At 44.2% G+C, this 26,040-nt stretch overlaps 1 protein-coding gene across 2 annotated transcripts in view; it reads right to left on the bottom strand.

Moving 5' to 3' along the window:
* SETBP1 (SET binding protein 1) overlaps window positions 1-26,040 on the bottom strand; it is a 267,221-nt gene that overhangs the window by 64,499 nt on the left and 176,682 nt on the right. For both annotated transcript variants that reach the window (XM_059491756.1, XM_059491757.1), the window contains one exon: window positions 11,743-15,217. In XM_059491756.1, the coding sequence (XP_059347739.1) occupies window positions 11,743-15,217 (3,475 nt within the window). The remainder of the gene's footprint in view (window positions 1-11,742; window positions 15,218-26,040) is intronic.

Genomic DNA, 26,040 nt, shown 5'->3' with positions numbered 1-26,040 from the left:
TTGCTTTATTCAAGGCTCAACAGTGAGCAAACCTGCTTATGTGGGAATCAAAATATAAATTCCCCTCTGAAGGGCAAGCACCTGGGTTGTGGGATAAGTGGGAGGAAGCACAAGATAGGAATGATTTGAGCACGTATCCTGAAAATAGAAACGTAGAGATCCAGGCTGTTCAGTCTGGATCAGAAGTCTGGCCCCAGCACTTCCCATTGCCCCAGATATTCCAGGACACAGGTAAGGCTGGAGTGGAGGCACTAAGGTCAACCACTCAACAAACAGCAGCGCAGGATGCAGAAACTAGAGAGATCACCCCAGAAAACAGGGAGGTCTTTTGCTTGTAAAGTTTCTATTGCAGACCTCCATCAGATAAATGGCATGAATTGAGTTAGCAGGGGAACAGGCCTTCCCTGTGACCTAGACTTAGGAACGCCACTTAGGAATGCCTGGGTGCTTCCACACTGCCAGACTGACACATCTGGCATGTCTCCCGTATCCTGGTACCCAGGCCCTCCACACTCTGCAGTTATTAGCTGGCCATTAGGGAGGATTTTATCCATCTGAGAGGAAAGCTGGGCATGGCAAAGCTGACCTGTGTGCTGCAGGTTCTGCTCCAGGCACAGCCTGGACAAGCACCACACAGCTTTGTCTCTTTACCTGGTGCAATATCGCAGTGCTAGCCTCAAACCCCAATAACCCTCCTGTCACTCCCCAGAGCACACAGGAAGCACATGGCTGCAGAAAAAAAAGAAACATTTTGGCATCTGTACTAGGAAACAAACAAACAAAACGCAAACACAAACCGCCAAACCTAAAAACCCAGAAATACTTAGAATTTTGCACCAGGTCTACAGGGAGATATTGTCCAGTGGAGGTCAGGATCAAGTGTTGTGCAGAGGGGATGATCTGCCAGCTCCAGCTGCTAGCAGCTCTCAGCTGTGTGAACCCAAACTAGCCTGCATCAAGCAGTTCAGAGACACAGACTGTCTTTCTGCTATGGACTACATAAAGAGTATGAACATGCTCCAAATTTCTCCTGCTGGAGTGTTTTGTGCTAGCTCGATATCACCTGAAACTTTGGTCAAACCGTGGCTTAATGAGGTGGGCTCTTTTCCACACCTTATGAGATGTTAGCAGCCTCTTACCCACTTTGTGAGTCATGATGGACTGTCACAGGCTGTCAGTCACTGAACACAAACAAAACCACATGCTTTTGTGTTTTAAGTTCCTCTCAGGTATGAAACACACTGTCCAGATTTACATGCAACACTCAGTTTCTCTGGGAGGTAGGTTCCTCTTCAGATGAGACAGACTGAGCCATTCCCTGGGACTTAGACACTTCTAGTTCATTCTCACAGGGACTTAAGTTGACTCATGAATGGTCTAAATCACATTCACTGACTTCTTCAAGCTATGCAGTATCTCAGGAACAGAGCTGAGAAAACGACTCATGAGTTCTGAACCTGGGCTTGAGCCTGATTTATTACCATTTTTACCTGCTAGGGGTTTCTTTGATCTCAGCAAGACTCTTCACTGATTAGCAGCAGAGAAGGAGAATTTGGGTTAATGCATGCTCTACCCACTCTTTAACATAAGAGTGGCTCCTATTAGCTCTTTAGCAGTTTGTCTTTTTGCGCAAGAACTTGCACAGCTGACTTGGCTAAACTTTTAATGGGTGCGCTTCTCATGTGGGAGGAAATGTTAAGCACTGCTTATTGTTACTTAGAATTACACACCCAAATGCCATAACTCCTTCCAGAGTTCCCAGGCTGAGCTACTATATCACAAATAAGATCTTCCTCACCGCCTAAAGTAATGTCATGATGCAGTGTAGGAGCCAAGGAATGCTGGGTTTGCAAAACACACACATTGCTTCAGATTGCAATGAATTCATTTAAGAGGAGATCAGGCAGCAAACCATTAATTTCAGTGCAATATATTTCCCTGCTCTTCTTATTTACCGAGATGTTGTCTCAGCAGATCAAATCAATGAAATTACAGCAGTGCACTGACAGCAGCTGATATCTGCCTAGTATCTTGGGGAGGCATCCCTTTATCAACTGCTTCCAGCTTTTTGCCTGACACATCTCCACTGTTTTGTCTGCTCTGCTGGAAATAGGAAAGTTAAAGTTTTCCAGCGTAACTGGCTGAGTCAGGAGCCCCTGTGGGCAGCCAAGCACAGGCACAGATATTGGCTGCCCTGTGAGCAGCAAACCCAGCCCCACCATGCCAGAGGAGGTGTGCTGCTCTCCCTGGGTGCACTTCTGGAGGCCACGTACTGTAGGGCGTACACAACTCCACCCTCGGCTGAGGTGGGAAAGTTGTTCAAAGTGGTTTTGAGGTTTTGTTGAGAAGCAAAACAGGAAATCTGCATGAATTTGGAGTTTAACTAATTTTTTTAAAAAACTTGTTGCTCTCCTAAACTTTTTAAAAAATAAAAATTAAATAAATATCTGGATGACAAAGTTTCTGCAACTAACCTCGTCCCTAGTTTTTACTGGTGCAGCTGAGACTTCAGGCAGCAAAACACCCTATAGTAGTCCAGGGATTTTTTTTCCTTTCCTTTTTTTAGCAAACCAAGCAACTCAAAGGCTGTGTCAACTTACTTAAGTGCTCTTTATGCCAACTAATCATAGCTGGCACAAAAAACAATGCTGACTATTGCTCCCTTTCCTGCCTACAGTGGAGGCGGGGAAGGCCAGAGTCACAGAGCTGTAATGGCAAGACTGTGCCATCTGGAGAAATTCTGTATCCTCAGCTCAGCTGCTTGCGACTCAATTCCCTCAAAAAAATCGGTGAAGAGGACAACACCAGAGGGGCATAAAGGACCAGAATAAGCCTTCCTGAGCTAACAGGCTGACCCACATACCCAGTACAACTACCACAGCTGAGGGCATCTCGTGCCCCTGTCCTTTCCTTCCTCAGCTTTCCCTCTGGTAACTATGAAAACCACAAGAGCTAGTTTAATAGCCTGCAGTAGTGTGGGCCCTTCCCAGCCCAGGGAAAGCTATGGTGAAACCACCAAGTTTCCCCATGAGATGGGGACGGGAATGTTATTACTACTGACCTCAATGTAGGACCAAATAACAATAAAAACCCCATCAGCATCACCACAAGCTACTGAGCTTTCTGGTACATTGCTGATTCACATTCTGTGACACTCTTTGCTGAGCAAACTCTACCCAGGTGTCTCCACAAGTGTGTTTTCTGTTCTGTGTAAGGCTGAGATTGGGTGAGATTCTCTGAGGAGATAGTCTGTTGTCATTCACAAGCAACTGCACTAAGTCAAGTGAGTTACTTGGTGTAACTCAAATTGGCTGAGCTGTATTTTGCAGTTCCCCACAAGCTCCCCACAGTTTTCTCCCAGTTCCTTTGAGCTGCCTCTGTGTGCTGCATAAGGCACAGGCAACGCTTTCGCCGCCGCTCCAGCATCTCTCTGACGTCAGCACTTTGATTTGATTTTCTGTCACTGTTCTTACAGATTAAATTTCAACCAGTGACCCACAGCTTGATAGCTCATTAGCAAATCCCTTGGAGCCATCCAGTCCTGTCCTTGCTTGACAGTTAACTCTGCACTGCACATAGTCCTGAAGCCTCCTGAAGGCTGCACTGCACCAGGAGAGAGCTCGGTCAGACTCAGTGCAGCTGCAAAAGCCTATGGGGATCTATGCCCAGGTGCATGTTTTCAATGACAAATCACTAATGATTCTTATTATGAGTCCTTGGGTCTCTTCAAGTCATTGAGGTTGTGTAAAAACCCCTCTGTGGACAGTGAAAGCTTTTCTTTCCCATCCCTCCCCACAGCCCTTTATCTACAGGGGAATTATTCTGACTTTCTTCTTGTTGAGACCTTAAAACAGGACATTCTTCCTCCTTTAGTTGTTCAACATCATCATTGCAATCATGCAGACTGAGCCCTTTCAAGTTTTCTCTTGCTGCGACACATGGATACAAAACTCCTGGAAGGCAGTGGGAATGGAGAAGCAGCCTCAGATCATGTCCTGGAGGTCAGACCCCAGCTCAGTTTTGAAGCTGGGCAGGTCAGGATGCAGGCTTCTCTGACTGCATCAGGATGCCTCCCACTGGCAGATGCCTTATGTCAGTGATTTGATTGATTTGATTTGTCAGTGATTTGATTGATCAGATTTTCCTATGCCCAGCTTTGAGTCACACAGATCAGCAGGTTTGTAGCAAAGGTGCAGCCATGGTTCTGTTTTACCTCCTCCATGCATCCATGGACCTCTTGCCTTGCACCTACACTATCAGTGACAAGAAATAGCATTGTGTACAGTCCAGAGCTAAAACAAACAGGCTTCCCTCTCACTCTTCTTAAACTGCCACTTAACAAGTACCCAGACTGGCACCATCAAAGTCTCAACAGACCCACTCCCTCCAAGCTAAGAAAATCTTATAAGTGTTGAACCAAAGCTATTTTCAGCACCTGGCAGGTTGCACACAGACAGAACGACCCTGGCATGCCCAGTATCCCTCTCTGGTGCGCCACTGAAGCTGTGGATGGAACTTTCCAGCCCCACGCTGTCCCTTTGCCTCAGTGGATGCTCCACTCCTGAAGTTCAGCCTCCCCAGTTCCAGTGGGGAGATTTATGCTGGGCCGAGATGAGAATCTGGCCGTGGTTCTTTATCGCCTTTTAAAGCCAAGAGCCCAGCAGAGGCCAATTGTGTCTGACGTGAAGCAGCTGCACACCCAATGTGGAATCTGCACAACTTCATAAACTAGCAGTGGTCTGAATAAAAACTTCAAACAAGGCGTTCTGGCATTGGCCAGAGAGAGTGAAGATAAATAGCTGGGGGACGCCAAGTTGTGAAGGAAGAACTGCTTGACTGCTGGACAGAGAGCAAAGTTAAGAAGCAGAAATTAGGCAGGGTGCTGGGAGGCTTGCAACACTCCCAAAAAGCAAAAGGGTCACAGAATTTAATTTGATTAATTCATCGCTGGTCTAAAGGACTTTGTACTGAGCCTCAGGCAGAGCAATAAACATACAATCATTAAGAGAGGAAATAAAAGTTAGGTTAGGTGATAAATAGTCCTGCTTCCTCTCCCACTCCAGCTTCCCTCCTGTTTCTTCTCTCCTTGGTCAGTGCAGACATTGGAAGCAACACAGTAAATCAAGAGGTAGCCTTAAAACAACAACAACAAAGACAAAACTCATTATATTTAAATTGCCTTAGTCAAAACACTTTCAAGGAAAGCTGAGCTTCACTTTCCCCATCAGCAGCACGTCCCTGTAGGACACACCATAGGCAGAGAGGAGCAACAGTGGTGCTGGCTTGCTCTCCTCTCCACAGGACTGACAGAAAACTGAGTGGAAAACAAGGACTTTTATCCTAAAGGGGCAAATAATGCTTCTGGAAGTTGTTTCAGTAGTTTGGGCTTGCTTGGTTTGTTTGGTTTCTTAAACATTCAGGGCCCTAAACAGCTGTTTTGATGAATGTAACTGTATTTACAAATGAATAAATAAAGGGGTTTTTTTTTAAAGCTCTGGTGGTAACTTTTATGGGCCAGATGGCACACTCACCCTGTAGCTGTACAGAACTGGTCCCTCATCACGGGACACAGTGGGAGGGAAAAAACCCTACTAAAACTGGGGCTTGGAAAAGTTTTTCAGCTGCTGGAAGCTATGTAGGAGCCTGGGGTGTGTGAGGAAACCCCAGCAGAGGCAGAGCTGGGGAAAGGGAGGGTGATTGACACCCCACACATCCTCAGTCAGTGAAGTTCTCACCTGGCTCTTCTCCCATCCACTGCAAGCACTGCCATGGGTCAAATGCTGCATTCTCTGGGCACTGGTGAGTATCAGAGCTCACTGAGGCACTGTGTGGCAGGAAACTCCTTCTATCCCCTTCACCCACTCAAACACTGAGGTTAACTGCAATTAGGAGATTTTTTTTCTGCAGTTAAATGAGAAAACTAAGATATGGAAGATGGACCTGAAAATCCTAGACCATACACCAGTCTGTCTCTGAATTTATGCACTCAGTGCCCTACAAAATGCAGTTCCTGTTGAGTCGGATCTTTGCTATTGAAGAAAGCCAGGTGACTTATTTATGTGGTTTTCTGGATATCTATTCAACTTCCTGCATCACCCAATATTGACTTCTCTCTTGTTTCAGTGTGCAAAGGTTCATCCACAGGTATACATGCAAGACCCAGCCAGAAACAGGCATTCATTTTATGTCTTTGAGCGGGTCAGGTGAGAGAATGTTCATCACACATGATGTTTACAGAAACACAGAAGCATTAAAGCTGGAGAAGGCCTCTAAGATCACCAGGTCCAACAGTTCCCCCACTGTTGGGGACAAGGCCCATCACTAAATCACCACTATTGCATGTTTATAGACACTTCCAGGGATAATGACTCCACCACTTCAGTGGGCAGCCTGTTCCAATCCTTAAAAATAATTTCAGTGAAGAAGTCTTCCATAATATCCAATCTAAACATCCTGTGAAGCAACTTGAGGCCATTTCCCCTTTTCCTATTGTTTGTTACCTGAGAGGAGAACGACCCCCCCGGCTGTCCCCTCCTGTCAGGAGCTGTGCAGAGCCACAGGATCCCCCCTGAGCCTCCTTTGCTCCAGGCTCAGCCCCTGCCCAGCTCCCTCAGCCTCTCCTCATCAGACTTGTGGTCCTGACACTTCTCCAGGTCTGTTGCCTTTCTCTGGACATGCCCTAGCACCTCAACACCCTTCTTGCCATAAGGGACCCAAAACAGTGGATCAAACTGCATGGTCCTACTGTTTCCATTCTCACTGAAATAGTGAATTCACTGGAGAATAATGAACCAACATTGTGATTCAAGGCTATGTAAAATGATAAATTATTTGTGGAAAGTATTATCATAGGAAAAATCAGCAAAGTTTAATTAATAAGGCAAATGGCTAACACTATTTACCTACATCTGACATATACATTTAGAACAAATATGCTTATCCACTACTGAGATACTGATCCCTTCTCAGTATAAAACTCTGACTGGTCAGGGCTAAAGCTGATACTGATTCCTTCAAGAGTGAAACCAGCGCTGTACAAAACAAATGAGGAGGAAAGGTCAAGCTAGAAATTCAGGTGAGAAGAAATTCAGCTAAGTAGCACTGCTGGACACTGAGTGGGGAAAGCCTGGGAGTCTTGTAGGTAAGTTAAGCATTAATTTATAAAGCGTGTTTCTCATGCTAGTTATCCAGCATTCAGAGACTGATGATTACTGCTTTCCTAATAGCTGCATATGATTAACTTTATATTCCTGTAAATATACTGTGCGTGGTGTCTGTGCTGTATCTGATAAAACCAATGCACTTCCTGATCTTTGGGCCATTGTACCCAACACACAAGCAAGGCAATCTCTGTTCATATAATCATTGTTTAAAAAAAAAAACAACAAGGAGGCATAAATAGTGTGACAGTAAAGTAGCACAGACCTTGATTAGTCTCACTACCAAGAAAATCAGAAATGTAGCCCTGCATACAGCAACTCTCAACCTCTGCTTTACCCCCAGCTACATCCTGGCCTGCAGTGATTGTAACTAGGACATAATCTGACAGGTTGTACATGCAAATTGCCATTTTATCCATGCATCTTAAAAGGTTAAATGTGCTTTTCCTCATTATTCCACCTAAGGAAAAAAGTAAGGGACAAACAATCTTCCTTTTTTTTTTTTTCTGTGGGATGAGCTGTGGCATTGAGGCTGCTCATCAGCAATAGAAGTCTCTTCTCCAGCATCAGGAAACAGGCAGACACATGACGAGGAGATGTGGAGTTTGCCACGAGGGCCCCTTTAAAACATCTCTACTCTCAGCATCCCCAGCCCAGCTGCAGCACCAATCTGTGACCTCTCCCTGGCTCCCTCACCTGGGCCTTCAGTAACTCCTGAAAGGCAGATGAAAGGCTCAGCCATGCAGCTGTGCACAGTGCCTCAGGTCACACAGTGCCACGGGGACTCCAAGGCTGCTCTGCAAGTGTGTTGGGGTGTACCTCTGACTGTGGGAGGGAAGGAGTCAGCTGAACCAATGCTTGGTGCACACAGCTTGACAGATCAGTCCAGGATGTGCCCAAGTGTCTGTGGCAAGGCAGGATCAGAAACGCTTTATGCTGCCTTCCTGCCTGTAGGCCAGGCTAATGCCACTGGAATAGCCTTCAGCTAAAGAGAAAAGCACTGTTAAATTAGTTTTGATTAATTAGTCTTTCTAAATGCAGTAGGGTTGGATGGGCGCAAGAAATTTAGCAAAAATAACAATTTCAGAAAAAGGCACCAGGATGCAACAGTACATGAGGAGTGGTTGGGAAGAGTTGTTATTATGGAAGGAAGGAGGAGCACCAGTTTCTCCAGAAGAATGGTGTGGAACAGGCCACTGGGAAATTAGCCATATGCATTAACACTGCAGATTTAGCCCAAAGTGGTCCCAAAAGATGTACATTGGCTCAAAGCTCACGAGAGCTCCACTAAAGAATGGCCAGTGATAGTCCAGGCTGGTGCAGGACAAGAAATGGACTTTTGTTGTGACCAACCAAAGTAACTGGTGACACTCCCTTAATGGGTCTGTTCACTTTGGGCACAGATTTCCACATCAGATCACAGAATCATGGAATAGTTTGGATGGAAGGGACCTTGGATCTATTTCCAAACCTCCTGGGCTGAGCTGGGACACCTTCCACTAGCAACAGTACTGAAACTTCAACCAAGTCCATGAACAATTCCAGGAATGGGACATCCATAATTTCTCAGGGAAACCTGTGCCAGGCACCTCTCTTGAGCCAGCTTCTCCAAAAGATATGAAGGACAACTCTTCCCTTTATGGCCTATACCTTTCTAGATAGTAAAATCATACCTAGGCTTAAAGATTGTACAACAGGACTGTTTTCTACCATAAGCAGGACCATTATTTATCACCAAGGAGCACCAAACTTCTCAGAAATGGTTAAGCACTGTCACAACAGAGACAAAGACATAAATTAACAACAACACAATGGTACCTGCAGCTGCACACCACACTGAAACAAACCGCAGTGCCTGAATCACCAAAAAAACCATAAATGGTTCTCTCAACCCTCTCATCACAGATATATCCACTGAGTGTGGATAGATTTTGCTACATATTTTATCTCCAGAAGAATGCAATGAAGTTGCAAATGGCACCACTGAGCACACCAAAATGCCACTGCAGTAGAGATAACACTGAAATTGTGATATAAATCTATTTTCAGCTTTCATCAGAATATTCAGGATGTCTCCTCTTATCTCTGTTATGTATTATTTTTAACTTGTGAAAGATGACAAATATTGAAAGGAAAGAGCAATCAGGCTATGGAAGTTGCCTCCTGGGATGGACATATATGTCCTCATAGGGCTTTTTTTTTCTTTCTTTTTCCTTATATTTGTCTGATTAGTCAATCTCCTCAGGGAAATGCAAGGTGAGATAGGAGCAAGAAGGTGAAGGTTATCATGGAAGAGAGCAATCCTCCCTCTGTGGGAACTGGTTAAATAGTTATGGCTAGACTCAAGTGCAGACCTCTGCTGGGAATCCCAGTGAAGGTCAAAGGCAGAGAGGAAAAAAGCTGCTCTGAGATCTTGGGCATTCATAAGCAGACAGATGTTTCTAGGCTTTAATGAGCAGTCTTGGCTCCAGGCCTTTCTTGGCAGAGCGGTTTAGTTTTAGTATTTTTCCTTGTAGTGCAAGGTATGGCTCTGGTTATCTGGCTCTGCTTCGCTAACTGCTGATGATTTTTCCATCTAAATAATAGCATGCCAATGAAGAAATTGATTAATAATCTGAGAGGTGATGGATTAGGTCATGGGGATTGCTGTGCGGCTGTAAGCATGAAGAGCAAAAAATAAATAAAAATACCAATTTCAGTTTAAACAAGAGCTAGTTTAAAAAATTTAAACTGCAAATCTTATGGCGCTCCCATGACAAGTTCTAGCCCTCCATCTTATACTTTTATTGTCATGGGGTATAAAATGAAGGAAAATAACATGAAATCGACTTTTTCTTTACTAATTCCATCTTCAAATCAGCCTGGTGGGGATCATGCTCCTACTTTGGAAACTAATTTGAGTTCAACACTGTTGGGAATTTTGACAGTTTGCTATGCCTTAGTGAAATATATTGAAAATTTAGCAGATTTAGCAAACATCTTCTGTTCAAAGAGCAAAAAGGCTACAAATGCAAAGGCTGTTAACAAACTGTGAAAAATGTGAACTTCCATTAAAAAAAAATTAAAAAAAGCTTGTTAAACACTTTGAAGGCTTTTAATCCTATGTGCCAGGACCCAGCTTCCTTAATGATATAGCCACTGCAGCACTTGGTGGAGAATATCTTTGTTCCTTGTCAGGCATGTTGCAACTCTGATGTTCAGAGACTTATTTAAATCTCTTTTCCTATATTTTTGGATGTATCATTTTTTGATGTCACAACTGGTCTAATATAATATGATATCATGAATGGGAATGTTTTCTGGGGGTAATCTGTCATTTCAGACCATTTTTCAATGCTGCATTTCATATTCTGGTCTTGGTGAAGGAATTGGAAATGCTTAGGTGGCTTAAGCATGATCTGTCTTTGGAACTTGATCAGTTACAAGTCAGTAAAAAACTTGAGATCCTGACATTGGCAAGTTGTACAAATTCTTTACTCTTGTGTTCTCAGTTAATTTTCTTTTAATTTTGAAGGCTATCAGCTACTTTTCTTTGAAGGTCTTTTTTTAGCACATCAGAATCTCATCCACCACTGGTTGGTTCAGAAAAGCTCACCCCTTTCCAGAGCTAAGTGTGAAATCTGCTTTGTGGTAAATATCTGATGGTGTGGAAGCACTGGGCTTGCTCCCAAGCTAAATTCATTTGTAATGCACCGAAACACCTGCCTCTGTGCCATCACAAAAGCAGCTCCCTATTGTAAAGTACAATTCACTCTCTCAGGCAAGATTGAGATTCCCTTTTTCCCCACTCTGCAGGAGAGGAACAGATGTCCTTAGCAGCTGAAAGGAGCTTCCTCCCTCTTCATCCACCCAGCTTATATTTCCAAGTCATGAGACCTAAAACTCTTCAGAGTCCATTGGAGAGGGTTTGTTTCCATGACACCAGTCCCTTCCCACAGCCCTCAATGCTCAGGATATTTATTTTACGTGACACCTGTGGACTGGAAGTGACAGATTTACATTAGCACTGTACTCAGGATCTCTAAATATTCAGCCAGCCATTACCATGGTGGATGCCTCTGGACCAGCAGTAGAACACATTAATGGGACACAGACACAGCTGCACACCTTCCCACCTGTCCAGTCCACCCCATCAACAAATGGGTTTTGGTCACTTTAAGGGCCAGAGCGGAGACTCTGCTCTTTTCCCAAATGCTGAACAGTGACTTTGATCCTGTGATGTTAGACATTGATTAGAGGGATGACCACCTTGCAAACAGGAATTACAATTGCTGCTGTTGCAGAATGCAATGGTAAGATTTTAGGAAGAAGTGCAGCAAGAGAGATAAGTCAAGGCAGGACAAGTATCTGTAAAAGTGCTGTGTAACAACTCAAAGACTTGTAAAACTTTGGGCTTAAGATGTGTCCAACTTTCTTGCTGATCTCCTTTAAGTTTGAATGAAGAATGACAGTCAGTTACAAAAGACTGAAAAGTCATTATCTTATAAATGTATTTGCTGTAAAGGGTGAGTCTCTCTTTGTTCAGCATTGAAATTCAAGTGCAGCAAATAGTCAAAGTAAAATAGAATAAAACAAAGCTTACCTGAAGAGGCTGAAGAATCAAAAGTACTTCTGTCCTTCCTATTTGTCTTGAAGGGCTGAATGTCCTTTTCCCTGTAAGTTCCAAAGCCTTCAAAGCTTCTTCTTTTATTCCCACTTGCATCATTGTCCCGCTTCTCACTTGAGGAATTTATTTCACCAAACATGTCCAGGGACTCTGACCTTCCATTACTCTCAGTATTACCAGAGTATCTCTTTGTGCAAGAGTCAATGGGATCACCGCTTGAGTCGCTTTTATCTTTATTCTGTGACCACTGCTGGGCATCAGAAAGTGATAGCGTAGACAGCGTATCCACTTCAAAGTTACTCTTTGAGCCTTTGTGCCCGGTTTCACAATGCTGGTGCTTCTGCTTCTCCTTGTGCTTGCTCTTCTCGTTGAGCAAGGACAGGTCTTTGTCTGAGCCACTCAGCCTCTCGTTGATGGCGTGGCTGGAGAAGCCAGTGGACTTGCTAGCAAAGAGACCGCTCAGATCCTCGTGAGTCCCCAGTATCCGCTCGTCCTTATGCTTGTGCTTGTGTTTGTGTTTCCTCTTGTGAAGTCGGCCACTTGAAAGGCTTGTTCCTCCAACCTTCGGAGGGGCCAGGGAGGACTGCATGTCTCCAAGGCCCATTCCCACAGGGGTTTGCAGGTGCACTCCGTGTTTTGCTTTGTGTTTGGCAGTGGTGGACATCTTCATGTGAGAGCTTGCATGGAATTGGGGTGGGGGCACGGTAGGTCTCATAAATGGGGAAGCCGCTCCAAGCGTGTGAGACAGGTACAAAGGAGCTGGGTACTGACCGTAGTAACCAAGATTCATCATAGGCATTGATGTGTAAGGCATTCCATAGGGTGCATAGTAACTCCCACTGGGAATAGGGTAACCGAACCCTTGTAAAAAAGGCACCTTTGTCATGGTGTCATTGGTTTTGGCAGGTCTACCACGCTTCTTCTTAGACTTCATATCAGAGGTCCTGCGAAGATAGAGCAATGGGTCGTACTGGATATATGGCACAGGGTAGTAGTGATCAAAATTAATCCTGAAGATGCTGGGATATGGATTTTCATGATAAAATGTATAACTTCTATGGGAAATCCTGAACACTTGAAACTTATTGATGAGTTCCTCAAGGTCTGCCAGAAACTGGAGGTCATCTCTGTTCTGCAGGCTTTTCCTTTTCCTCTTGTGCTTTGGCTTTTTAATACTTTCGTGAGAGAGAAAGTTATCCACAATGAGATGCTTCTGCCGGTGACCATGCCTGTTCTTTGTGCTGGTGTCAGATGGGATAGCCTCTGGATTGTCCAGGGTGCAGAAATCAAAGGAGTATCTCCGGCGGGATTCTGAGCTTTTCTCGGCTTGGTCAGAGGTACTGTTGTTGTCTGTACCTATCCCACTGTCGCTCGGGATGGTCTCCTCACTGTGAGACTCGCTCACTGGCGACAGCGTGACTTCTTTCAGAGAACCTATTTCACAGAGGTGAGAAGGAGAATTAGCCATTAGCCTGGGCGGAGACAGCTTCCAAGTTCCACTGTGCATTCCTTTCTGGGTTTTTGTAGGAAGAGCACTGATAGGTTGAAGATTTGGCATAGTTTTTAACTCTGAAAAATTAGTTTCAGTGCTTGCAGGGCTGAGGTTGCCGTTGATCCCCACTAATTGTGTTGAAAGCGGATGAATAGCTGCTGGTGACGATGCCACAAGTGACTGCAGGTTGGAAGGCACTGCTGGGTTTTCTGGCTGGCTGGAAACAGGCCTTGAGTGCTTGATGGCTGTCTTAGGTTCTTCTGGCTGAGCCTGCAGCTCTGCCCTTGGCTTTCTGCCCCGTTTTTTACCAATGTAGATAGTCCCCCTCTTGCTGACATTGATCTGCTTCCCTAGCCTGGCATCAATGGTGGTCGGCCCAGCACTAGATGGTGGCTGGACTTTTGCTTTCAGAGCTATGCTGCTGGAGCAGGAGGACAAGATCTGATTGAGAATGTTCTTCCTCTTGAGGGTTTTCATTTTATTAATGGTCTTGATGGTCTTCTTATCCAAGACCCCAAGTTTCCCGACTTTTTTGTGAAATTTGAGTTCACTGATGGATTTGTCCTCTCCTGGAACCATCTGGGCAAACTTAGCCAGATTCCTTCTCCTCTTCCTTTTCTTTGTTCCTGGAAATTCACGATTGATTGGGCTCACTGGGCTGGTGGAGGTCCCCTCGTGGATGGTTTCAACAGTGAGCAAAGGCTGTTTCTTTGGTCGTCCTCTTTTTTTCTTGACAGGTGTGATCACAGTAAGACTGTCTGTATTGGTGTACAGAGGGCTGGATGGTGTGATGGGATAGGCTGAAGGAGGCTCCACCATCAGTTTCTCAGACGTCGTCAGGGAGGTCTCCCGAATAATAGGTTTAGGTTTGCTGCAGGTCCACCGACGCTTAGCTGTATGTTTGGGGTGCTGGATGTCAGGTAACTTGCCAGCTGTGGAAAGATTGGTGGGGAGGAGAGTGGATGTCACAGGTAGAGGTTTTCTGGGTCGGGCAGCGCTGTTGGGGGACACTTTGTCTGTGAACACACTGTTGTCAATTGCTGCTAAGGGGGACTCATTTTCAATCACTTTCCCTGGCTTTGTGGCTCGAAGATCTTTTTTACTCCCCTCTGGTTGAGAGCTGGTCCTGTTTGCCATTTCACTGCTCAAAGCAAGCACGGAAGGCAGGCTTTTCTCCTGGATAGTTTTCTCTATGGAGGATTTAATGGATTGCCTCTTTTTCCTTTTGTGGCCAGACGCATCTGTTGTGGGAGACTTTATTGGGATAGTAATTCGTACGTGATTGGTGTCACTTTCACAAGTGACGGCAGAAACGGGATTCTGCTTCGAGGGTGACATATCCAACATGCTGTCCATCGTGTAAGACTCCTTTTTCCCTTCCATGCTGTCATGGGATTTGCTGTCAAACGCTTTCTGAGCACTCTTTACCCACTCCATATCTGTGGTTTGCATGGTTTGGCTCATCAAGTCCTTCTTGCTGGACTTCTTCTTCATACTTCCAGCGGGCTGATCGGGGGCCTCCAGCTGCACAGCTCCCTCTTGATCTCCAAGAGGCAAAAGCCCATTGCACTCGGAGACACTGCTGGGCTGGGTGGCCGTGCTGATGCTGTTGGGTGATGGGACTGTGCTGCAAATTGCCAGCTCCTTACTACTGACCGACAGCTGCCCCCACGAGCTGCTGCTGCTGCTGCTGCAGGACTTCTTGGCCTGGGATTTGCTGTAGGAAACTCCTGGCTCCAGAGCAGAGACCTTGGTGGCACTAATTGCTTCTCTGCTGGGCTCTGTGTTGATGAAGCAGCTCTGAGAAGCAGGTCCAGTGTCGGAGCTTGCTGACCAGTCAAGGTGGTGCTGGTTGCTACTTTTCTGCTGGTGTTTTGATTTTAAGGTGTCACTGGTGAAGTCTTGTTGGAGGCCTGGATCATAGTGCAGAGCAGAATGTTTTTGTGGCCTGTCATAAACCTGGAAGGGAGCAGAAAATAAACAGGAAAAAATAAAATTAGTTTAGCAGCCCATTCATAACCACTGGTTGCAGCTCTTTATTTATGCAGTGAATAACAACAATGACTTTGTAAGAGTTAAAAACCTTTATAAAATCTTCCTATACTTGAGCCAAATTTGCATTTAGATTTCATGCACAGTAAACAAGTTTTGTTTGGTTTCCCTACTCTAAAAACAGTGGAACTATTTCTATAAATGCAAAATTACTAAGGGAACATAGTCTATTGATTTTTAATTTAAAACACAAGTGAAATATCCCCTTTCAATGGATGAATGGTGCAACTCAACCTCCTGGTGAGAATGCCTTTTTCCTGAAAAATAATCACTCACAGAACTTGAGGCTGAACAGCAGCAATTAAACTCATTATTGTAAACAAGAAAACTGCAAAATTATCTTGGAAGTTGTAACAAACAAGAGGAGAATGCATGGGTCCACTTCCCTGAGAAGACAGATTCTGCAAAGATTTACTTGAATTTCCACATGGAAGCCATCCCTGCATACTTAGTGCTTAAAATCATATGCATAGCGTCAAGTGTGTGAGGCACACTTGGCAGGTTCAAGATTTGCATTACTCCCTTTCCATTTTAAAACTCTGCTATTTGCAATGTTGGTGAGAGATATTTTCAACATGATTTCTACTCTGACAGGAGCTCTTCAAGCCGCAGAGGTTACAGCAAGGGCAGAATTATGCTGAAGTCTCTTACAGAGCAAAAGAAACTCTACTGTTTTTCTCTTGGTGGGCCTCCAGCTAAAAAAAAATGTTTACTTCAGCTGTAACTTTTTCCTTTTAAAGAAAAAGTATCTATCTATTTTTTTTTTTACTTTCTTTGGTTGATCTGTTTTGGGGTTTTTTCTTGACTTTGCAGCTTTATTTTGTAAAGCTCTGGGTCAGACCATACAACTGCTTTTGCACAAACTACTGACACTGTTGGGAATGTCAAATAAATGGTGAGACTGAAAATAAAAACAAAACCAAGGAAAGAAAAGTAGATAATAAATACAGTGTGTCTTGTGTTCCTTACAAACACCCTGTTACAATTAAGCTTCTCTCAGTAGCCCATTAGATCCCCCTTTGGGGTGTTTGCAACACAAATTTTGGGGCAAGCAGGCAAAAGGGAATAAGAGGCCTCTGAGCTGGGAAAATTAGGCATCCCTAGTTCTGAGCAACTTCAGAGAAGTTTGAAAAGACAGCCCCAAGCCCCTGGCACATTATTTAGTGGCCACTAAACATGCACATTATTGACAAATTGATGCTGAGCTATCTTTCATGCCCATATAAATATAGACATGTGGCTTTTCTGGAATAGGCAATAATGATGAAGTTGTTCTGGTCCATTGTCTGAGCAGCAATCAGGGAGTCTTAAATCCTGTGGATAGTTCAGCTGTCACACATATGGACCAGCCATGCTCAGGGAAAACAGAGATTTCCAGGAATTGTGGAGTGAGAGAGTGAAAGCATGCAGCTGTGGTGGAGCTGCAGATGTTGTGGGTGAGCGACACCCGGTTTCCTCAGCCTGAGAAAAGAGCTGAAAAGAGCCATTCCTTGGGGAATGAATCCTTCTCCTCCTCTTCCTCACAGTGGCCTCCCACACACGAGCCCTGCAGCACACAGAGGACACAACCCACACTGATGCCCTCCTTCAGAACAGGGGGCCCATCCACTTCCATATCTTGAGATGGGTCCAGGGAGGGGACACCAGCAGCACCAGCACTGGAGTTTTACAGCTTGTTTTATTTTAATTATTTTAAACTGATCCCAGAGCTCCTGAGACCCCATTTTGCCTGGGCCACTTGGGCTTCTCCCACTAGGCTGGGTATCCTGGCACAAGGAGGTGGGCAGGTCATGCCCTGGTGATGTCCCAGGGGGAGATGGCTGTGCTTCACTCCAGCCTCACAGAAAACCTCATCTCCCCAAGGTACTGCAACTCATGATGGGAAGAAGTCCTGGGAATGCTGGGCTGAGGCCCCTCTCGGGCCCCAGCACCCACACTGAGGCAAGGCCAGGTTGCTCCTGAACAGATCCCTGCAGCCAAGCCAGCTTCTTACACCCACATTACTTCCAAGTGCTGAGCCGTGAAACTAAATGACCTGAAACATTTCATTTGGAAGAGAAAAAAAAAGAGAGAAAAATAAGAAGGAAGGTTACAGCAGGGAACAAAAAACCATCGCACTCTGGCAACATCCTATTCTCTCCATATCTATCACAGACATGGAGATCCATGGCCTAGAAGGAGCAATAATCTCTGATCTGTATTTTAAGGCAGTTAATAAGGGCTCAGAATGGAGAGGCCAGCTATAGATCAGCAATGAATGCTGATATATGGGCTTGGCTCCTCCAGCCCCATTTCTTTGGCCTGTACATTACACAGTGATGATGCAACTCCCAGCACATCCCCAATGATAGCCCTGTCATTGCTCCAGCAGCACAGGCCACCACCACATCGATCTTAAAATTCATGAGGAAGATATGCCTATCTCATCAAAGGTGCCAGCTCTGGAGGCATTTAATCACGCAGATAAGCACTCCAATTTCAACAGGCCTTCAAAAAATGACCGGTCTGCAGGATCAGGGGACTCCATTTCCTAAGCTGGATGTCAGAACTATATATCTGCCCAAGCACATTACAGTCTGCTGGGTTTCCCCATGAAACTTCTTCCAGCAAAACGTTTATTGGCTCTGCCTTGCCAAACACATCCACACCACCCAAAAATAATTCCTCTGCAGCACAGTGACTAGAGACAGTTTTGCTGCAGCAGGTTGGGTTTCAGGGGCTGAAATGGATATGTGGGGACTGTTTACCTAAAAGCACTACTAAATTAGTTGAAAGTAATGTGGCCAAGTGTATTTTATATCCCATGTATCCATCTGTGTTGCTGTTTGATCCCATTGGTCCTAATGCTTAGGCCTCAATTCTCCCTGCTGTGTGAGCACCATCCCAAAAAGCCAACAAGGCCTAGCTCAGCCAAGCCAAGACTCTGCGAAGCTGACAGAGATGTCAGACCTGTCAGGATGGTAAGGGAATCTTAAGAAACTGATATCTTGATACCTTTCACCCAAATTCTTTACTTTATTTGTCAGTAAGTATGTAATATACTCCAGCTCCATGGGGCTGTTGGCTCAAATAGAGTTCCTGTGGCAGCCAGCCGAGGCCAGCATAAAGAATAGTGAGCTTTTTTTTCATGAAAACAGAAGGATTTATCTTTATTTACTTTTTAGTTTATGAGACCCTAAAAATGCTTCAAACTTCAGTGCTGGCCTCTGCTTGTCATTTGCCCTTTCATTAAATGGGATTTTCTTCCACAGCCAACTTTTCTGCACTGAGAGTCTGCTCCTTCTTCTTTTGGGGAAGTAGAAGTGTAAATTAACTCATGTAATTTTACTACAACTCAGCATAGTTGGTCAATATTTCCCTTCATATACAGTTTACTGGATGTTTTTAGTAGGTCAAATAATCCCAACTTTCCTTTAAAGAAAGCAAAATACAACAAAAAGAAGATGATAGCTTTTGTAACTGCAGAAAGGCTTGAGCAACCTGATCCAGCACATGTCTAAACCTTAGACTATAAGAATAAGACTACAATCCTCTTATTAGTAGAATAACATTAGCATCCTCTTATTAGTGGAGTACGATTTGCATGATAAACTGGTGAATTTCAGGCCTCAGCTTGGGCAGTGGTGGGCAGACTGAGAGCAGGACAGATCTCATCCACTGGTGATCACTGTCCACAGAAAAGAAGAGGTTTTATGCTGTGTGTTTTATGCTGTCCCTCCAGTCCTGTGCAGCCCTGCACCTGCAGATGTGATTAGTCCCCAAAACAGTTTTATTCTGGTATGCAGTCCTTGCAGCTGAGGAGATGATGCTGAACCAGTCCCAGGAGGAGCAGCACCTTGCTCTGCAGGGAGTACCCAGCAGCAGAATCCATCCCCCAGGGACTCTTTGAGGATGCTTCAGTCTGCACACTCATTCTCACATGCTGCTTCCAATCCAAATGCAAAGACTGGGGGCAAATGACAACAACAAAATCAATGGTCTGGTAATATAGCAACAATGATTATAAAAAGAAATACAAATTAAAAAAATAAAATATAAAAAAATATGATAAAAATATACATTTAGAAAACCCAACACCTGAAAAAAAAAATCTGTGTGCTTAAAGGGATGTTTCCCTCCTACTCCAAATGCACCTTTTTTAGGAGGTAACACACATAAAGCTTGTCAAGAATCTGGCTTGCAAATCAAAGTTAATACTACAACGCCCCCTCTTTAAATCATTCACAGATCCATCTGTGTAATGGCTCCCCAAGTGTAATTCCCTATTAAGAGGCTTTATCTGGAGAGATAAGCAGCTGGTTCCCATGTCACTAATTGCTGTCTGCTGTGATTTTAAAACATCTGCACCATTGTGCTCTTCATTTTCATATTCTAATCACCCTGAAACTTGAAAAAGGTACATCATTGATTGTTTCTGTGGGTTAATTAGTACACAGTCTCCTTGTAGAGACAATTTAAAGGCAGTCAGAACCTCAATCAGCAAGTTTGTTTTAAAAATTAATAACATCAGGAGCGTCTGTGGGGATTGGCATCCACAGTGACACATCAGTGTGCTCTGAGGACATGCCATCCTTTGTTATCTTCTTCACAGGGATGGAAACAAAATTGAAAAAAAAAAAGAAAAAGAAAAAAGAAAAGAAGAGGAGGAAAGTCTTCCCTAAAAGCATTATGTCACCTACAACAGGCTATTGGTGAGTCCTCTCTTTTATCTCGGGGCCACCCCTGCCTCACCAGCAAGAGCAAATCTGAACAAATCAAAACATCACATAAAACCTCTGTGTGGTCTAGGACCTTGCAAGCATTTTTTGGTGTCAATTTTGCCACCTAGGAGCTGGCATCTCATCGGAAATCCATGGGGTGAACCTGTGATCTACGGTGGCACTTGCTCTGCTTTGCCTCCTGAGCTGGAAAGGTGCTGGATCCCCTGGCGCTGTCTCCTAACCAGGCAAAGGAGGGTTTTACCTCAGGCACAGCAGTTTGCTGTGGCACAGATGCTTCATGCAGACTGGACCATCCCCGTACCCAGCCTGCTCAGAGGGAAGGCAGGCCTGAATTCAGAGCTCTTAACTTGGGTTTATACCCAAAAGTACTCCAGACAATCCTGGTAACAGAGCTTTGGAGTCTAGCAAATTGTCAGCCTGAGATGCTCCAGGCTGAATGAATAAATCTGCAGGCACTGACTGAAAATGTAGTTGGCATTCTGAAAAATCATTCTCTGTTCTTGTCCTGAGTTCCTAAAAACTGGAGAAGCTCCAAATTATTTGTTCCCCTTGAAAAAGCTTTCTCTTTAGTTTCTGCTTCCTAGACATGCATGAACACATGTTGCTAGAGAAGAAAAAACCCTTTGAAAGAAAGAAAAAACTGAGATTTCTAGCTCCAACACATGAATAAATAATCCTGGCTCAGCTCATACTTTTGCTCAAAATTGAGCATTTCCCCTTGTGTCCCAATGGGACAGCTGTAAACTGCTCACTTGCAGGCTCTAATCAGAGCTACAGGTTGGAGATATTTCATGTCTTTTGGTGAGTGCACTGAGCTTTCCCAGGGCAGAATTACTCTGTAAATAAAAGATGCCAAGTGGAGGAGACAGCAGGCTCAGGCAAATATAACTCTGGCCTGACGACTTACAGGTTGAGCAGTCATGGACATGAGGTGTCAGGAGCCTGTGATCAAGTCAAGTCAGTTCATAACTGCGAGTCTCTGAAATGGTATTGGGAAATTCTTCAGGTCCTCAGTAACTCCAGCCACAGATGAGGGATATAAACCAGAAAAGGACACTTTCTGAAACCACAAACAGTGGAGTCTGCTGAGGAACTCCACTGAATCTAGCTCAAAACTGATGTAAGGGCTTTAATTAAAAGTGATACACCTATAGAAAACATATCAGCAACAGTAACAAAAAATTAATTGCCATGTTTCCAAAATAGGGCATTTTCCAGATTACAGTCCTAAATTTGTCACTCACAGAGTTTACTCCTTCTGCAGCTCCCAGGGTCTCAAAGAGCACAAAGCCCAAACAACCATCACACTCAGGAGTGTGGATTACAGAATCAGAGAACAGTTTGGGTTGGAAGGGACCTTGAAGATAATCTAGTTCCAACCCCTGAAAATTCATTTGACGTACAAAGAGAGGCAGGAATTAATGCAAAAATGCCCAGGAGAGCACAACACAGCATGGGGTGGGAGTGGGTTAATTAAAAGCCAAGCAGCAACTCTTTGTGTCCATTCACCAAACAAAACATCCCAGACCGTGGAGTGTGTTTGTGTGATTGTGTCAATACAGAGAAGCTGAAGTTCAGGCTTTGGCATCATGATTGCTTTGAGAATACCTTGTCTAAAGCACTTATTCAAGGAAGAGACAAATCAATGCAGAGATTACTGAACAGTACAAAGATGCTCACATGGTTGCGAATTGTAATTTTTCATGCATTCCTGGTAAAGCGTCTTGATTTTCTAAGTAATTCAGAAATTCCAAAGTTATTCCAAATTCATTATGCTACCAGCTTTAAACTGAATAATTTGCACACTGTTTCAATCTTCTGCTGCTTTGCAGACACTTCTATTTCCACATGGAGGGATTGAGGATTTTATTTTGTCAAATTGCAGCAACATGTTGAATTTATAAAGGTAGGATTTGGCGCTGCAGGCTGATCTGCTCCTTACTGGTGGAATAGACCCATCTCTGCACATATTTTCTCTATCAAATGTTTAAACAACCCTGTGCTTTTCAGAGCTTTGTATTAAGCACCGAGTCTGGGAAAACTCTAAACAATGGGATTTTTCTGTCATCTCCAACAAAGAACCCATCATCGCCGACACAACAATGCAGTTTAAATATCGTGTTTAACCACAACACTGTTTGCCACCTCGGTTTAGGCAGATGGGAGAGAACAACTGGGCACCAGCTAAGGTGGATACAGCAGGACTCATACAATTTTCCCCATTCAGCCGCTGAGATCACCCTGGTTTGTCCTTGTTTGGCCTCAAGCCAGTGCAAGGATTTTTAGGCAAGTGTTTCAGACATCACATCCACAAAGCCAGGGCTTGCAGAGCAAGGCACCTTTGCTGAGCTGAGTGCTTTCATTTGTTCAAAACCCTTGCAAATGAACTTAACTGCCTGCAGGAGTGATATTAAGGCTTTATTATTCGTATATAAAACATACTTCCATCCCTTCAGGAATGGTTAATTCTGTGGAGTTCAGCCTGCTCTCGCCAGTGTGTCGCTATGATGTTGCTTGTCCAATTTTCTACCTCATCTTGCTCTTCCACTTTGTAATTTCAAACTGTACAGGACAATGCACATGTGTACAGTGGCTCAGCCAAAATAAAACAGCAGAAGGATCCCAGGACAGACTGGGACTTGCAGAAATTGGAGCAGTAAGGGTACTAATCTCTGAAAGACTTGTGGTGTTTTCTAGGATGTTAATCCCAGAACCCCAAAATGGCAGAATAGGGTGAGTTGGAAGGGACCCAAAAGGATCAAACTCCTGCCCCTGTACAGGACACCCCAACAATCCCTCCCTGTGCCTGGGAGCATTGTAGAAACTCTTGTTGAGGTCTGTCAGGTTTGGTGCTGTGACCACTCCCTGGGGAGCTGTTCCAGTTCCCAACCACCTCTGGGTGAAGAGCCTTTCCTGATGTCCAACCTAAACCTCCCCTGACTCAGCCTCAGGCCATTCCCTCAGGTCCTGTCACTAGTCACAGAGCAGAGATCAGAGATCCTGCCCTTCCTCTTCCCTTTATGAGGAAGCTGTGACTGCCCTGGGGTCTGACCTGTGTCTCCTCCAGCCAAACAGACCAACTGACCTCAGCTGATCCCCATGTGGCTTCCCCTCAAGACCCTTCACCATCTCAGCATGTCTGAGATTGCTAAACTGGAAATAAGGATGTGAACAGCTGTGCACTTTAAATTTCTGCTGTAATTTTTAAAAGCCTGCAGTTCTTAATTTGCATTGAGAGGTTTCTTTTATCCTTCATTTAATATAAGAATTTCAGCAATACCTTGAATACTCTTTTTTTTTTTTTTTTTTCTGAGGGATGGGAGAGATATAAATGGCTTTTCCATCGAGGCCAGTGATTCTTTCCACTAGAGTTAAATAATTTGATTATAAATTGAGTCCTTAAATGTCAAGGAGATGCTGAATTCACCTGAAAACAGGCATTTGGGGAAGCTCATAAAAGCTGTGAGCTGCAGTCAGTTAGCTCATCATTCTTTTAGCATGCACTTCATTTAGCAGTTACTGACCGCCAGATTAATTCTTCTAAAGCATCCTGATTGCAGCTAAGGTCTAGCATGAAGCACTAAATTGCAACAGCATTGGCAAAAAGTCCAGAAATCTGCCAGAACATCTATCAGGAACAGCTGGGTTATAAACCCTTTGAAAATTTGCAGGACAGGTCAAATACTCAGTGTCTCCTGACTTCCCTGAATGAAGATCTGAGTCCTGTTCCATGAATTCAGTGAGAGCATCACTTGTGCCTTCAGCAAATTCACTGTGAAAAGATGAACTCCACTGACCTGAACCAAAACGTGGGAGGTTCCTTCCTTTTGCAAAGTCTGCCTAGGGAGGTCATAGGTGGTGAATTTCTGTCTCTGTTGGGCACACACCAAAGAGCCCACGGCTCTTTGTGCAGAGCCAGTGGGTGCTGTGGGGTGTACACATCCAGAGGCAGGATGTGCTCTGGACCCTCCCAAAAACCTGGTCTCAGATCAGACTGCAAAGTGGGATTCTGCTTTGTTTTCACCAGTAAAATCCTGCCTTTCTGACAGAAGGGAATAGGAACACTCTCATCTTCCCTAGCAGGGCTTATAACAGTCCAAGCAGACATGAAGTGGAACCTATTCCATTTGCAAAAGGCACAGAATGAGTGAGGCTTCAGGAGATTTATGCTCCAGTTTCCCCATAAGATGTGACTATTTTTCATCATTGTTACCTTATAAAATGTGGTCCCTCTCCCCTTTTCCCTAGAAACCCAGGAAGTGATGGCTGGGGAAATTTACTTGCACACCTTGAAGAGGCCAAAGCAGGGCAGACATCTCTGTTTCTGCACTAGAGATGATGCCCCTGTGACACAGTTGTTGAAGACTTTTTGCTTCAATCAGGGGATTTTAAATCCATAGGAACTTCAAGGAATGATGGAAGACAGGTTTGGAGAAGGATGCTCACGGGGACTCCTGGGTCATAGACATGTGGGAATAAAAATGCTCAGCTGCAAGTCCTCTTTCAAGACCATAGAAGGGGTGATTTTGGGCAGCTGCAAAATCACAAGCTGCCCTGGCTAAATCTGACTGCTCTCCTAAAGGAATCAATTTTACCATCCTCTGGATCTGGCTCCCTGCAGATAACTCTGCCATACAGATGTTTTTGCAGGTTCCTCACCACACCCGTGGCCAAGTCTTTCCCAGTAGGGGAAATTTAACCAGGCTTGTAATAATGTAATGGAGCAAAAAAAAAAAAAAAAAACCAAACAAAATGGTGACATAAAATGTCTCTCTGGTGGTGCTAGGGGGTGTGATGGTGATAGGTACTGCATTTTTGGGACATTGCTGTGCTTTTCCTTAATGGCACCTATCTCTGCTTTGATGTTCATCCCTCATCTCTCCTTCCTCCCCTCCCTCCCCAACTATGACAAAATCACCTTTACTAATAAACCTCCAGTTCAAATAGCAGGTTTTATTTAGTGTGCTATAAAAACAGTCATTTCTCAGATCATAAAAAGGGCTCAACTGGACTGCATCATTTTGCTGAAGTGAGTTTTCTGGTGGAGTGATTCTCTCTTCTAAATGCCACAGTCCCCCACTACCAGTATTTATGTACCAAAGTAAAATGCAATTTTCTGTATTTTATTAAGTGTGAATCTCCGGTGCAAATCCATTTGGGAGCTGATCCCAAGATTTAATTGTCCTTTGCTTTTATACTTTTAAGATATTTTCAAGATTTTTCACAGTATCACCAGGCTAAATACAGTTTTATTAAGGTACAACAGCATCACTTTAAGGCCCTGACCAAGTTTAGGTTTGTCTTCTACACATATAAATCCACAGCAGCACAGAGCAGAAAAAGAAAGGGCAGGGAGCTGTGATCTAGAAAGGAAGATTGCAAAACACCCTGAGCACACCTTAGTGCTTAAATGACCACCAAAACCTCTCTAGTTTCTCACCCAACAAATCAGGTGTAAAATGGAGCCCTGAGTCTCACACCCACCAGGCTAAAATGACCTCCTATGAAGTGTTTTAATATAAATATAAAGTGTTTTAATATAAAACACTATGAAGTGTTTTAATATAAATTAAAACCTATTTAGTGTTTTAATATAAATTCAGGCCTGGGATTAGCATCCAGAGCAGAACTGGCATCAGGAGAGCATCTGGGTAAAAAGTGGCCTATCCCATGCTGAGAATCTGCTCTGGAGAAACCCTTACAGCCCTGGACCTGTGCACAAATGCATGATTTCTGTGCACACACTCCACTTGGGACTGGCATCAGACCAGGCAGAGCCATGGTGTGCTTCCACCAGCACCTCAGAGCTTTGCCCTTTTAATTGCCTTTGTTCTAGTAACTCACTTAGCCACATTTCTTTTCTCTATACATGTTGATGAAGCAAAACTATTCCCAGCCCTGCTATTGCTTCCTCCTAAATGCTGACTGCGTGCTTGACTTGAGTCAGTCTATAAAAACACAAGCCTCCAATCCAAGGAGTTTGGCAAACAGGGTAAATCACAAGCAGCA

Source organism: Ammospiza nelsoni, chromosome Z, assembly GCF_027579445.1.
Source record: "Ammospiza nelsoni isolate bAmmNel1 chromosome Z, bAmmNel1.pri, whole genome shotgun sequence".
Lineage (NCBI taxonomy): Eukaryota > Metazoa > Chordata > Aves > Passeriformes > Passerellidae > Ammospiza > Ammospiza nelsoni.
The sequence above is the reverse complement of the archived record's forward strand: the minus strand, read 5'-3'. Positions and strand labels throughout refer to the sequence as shown.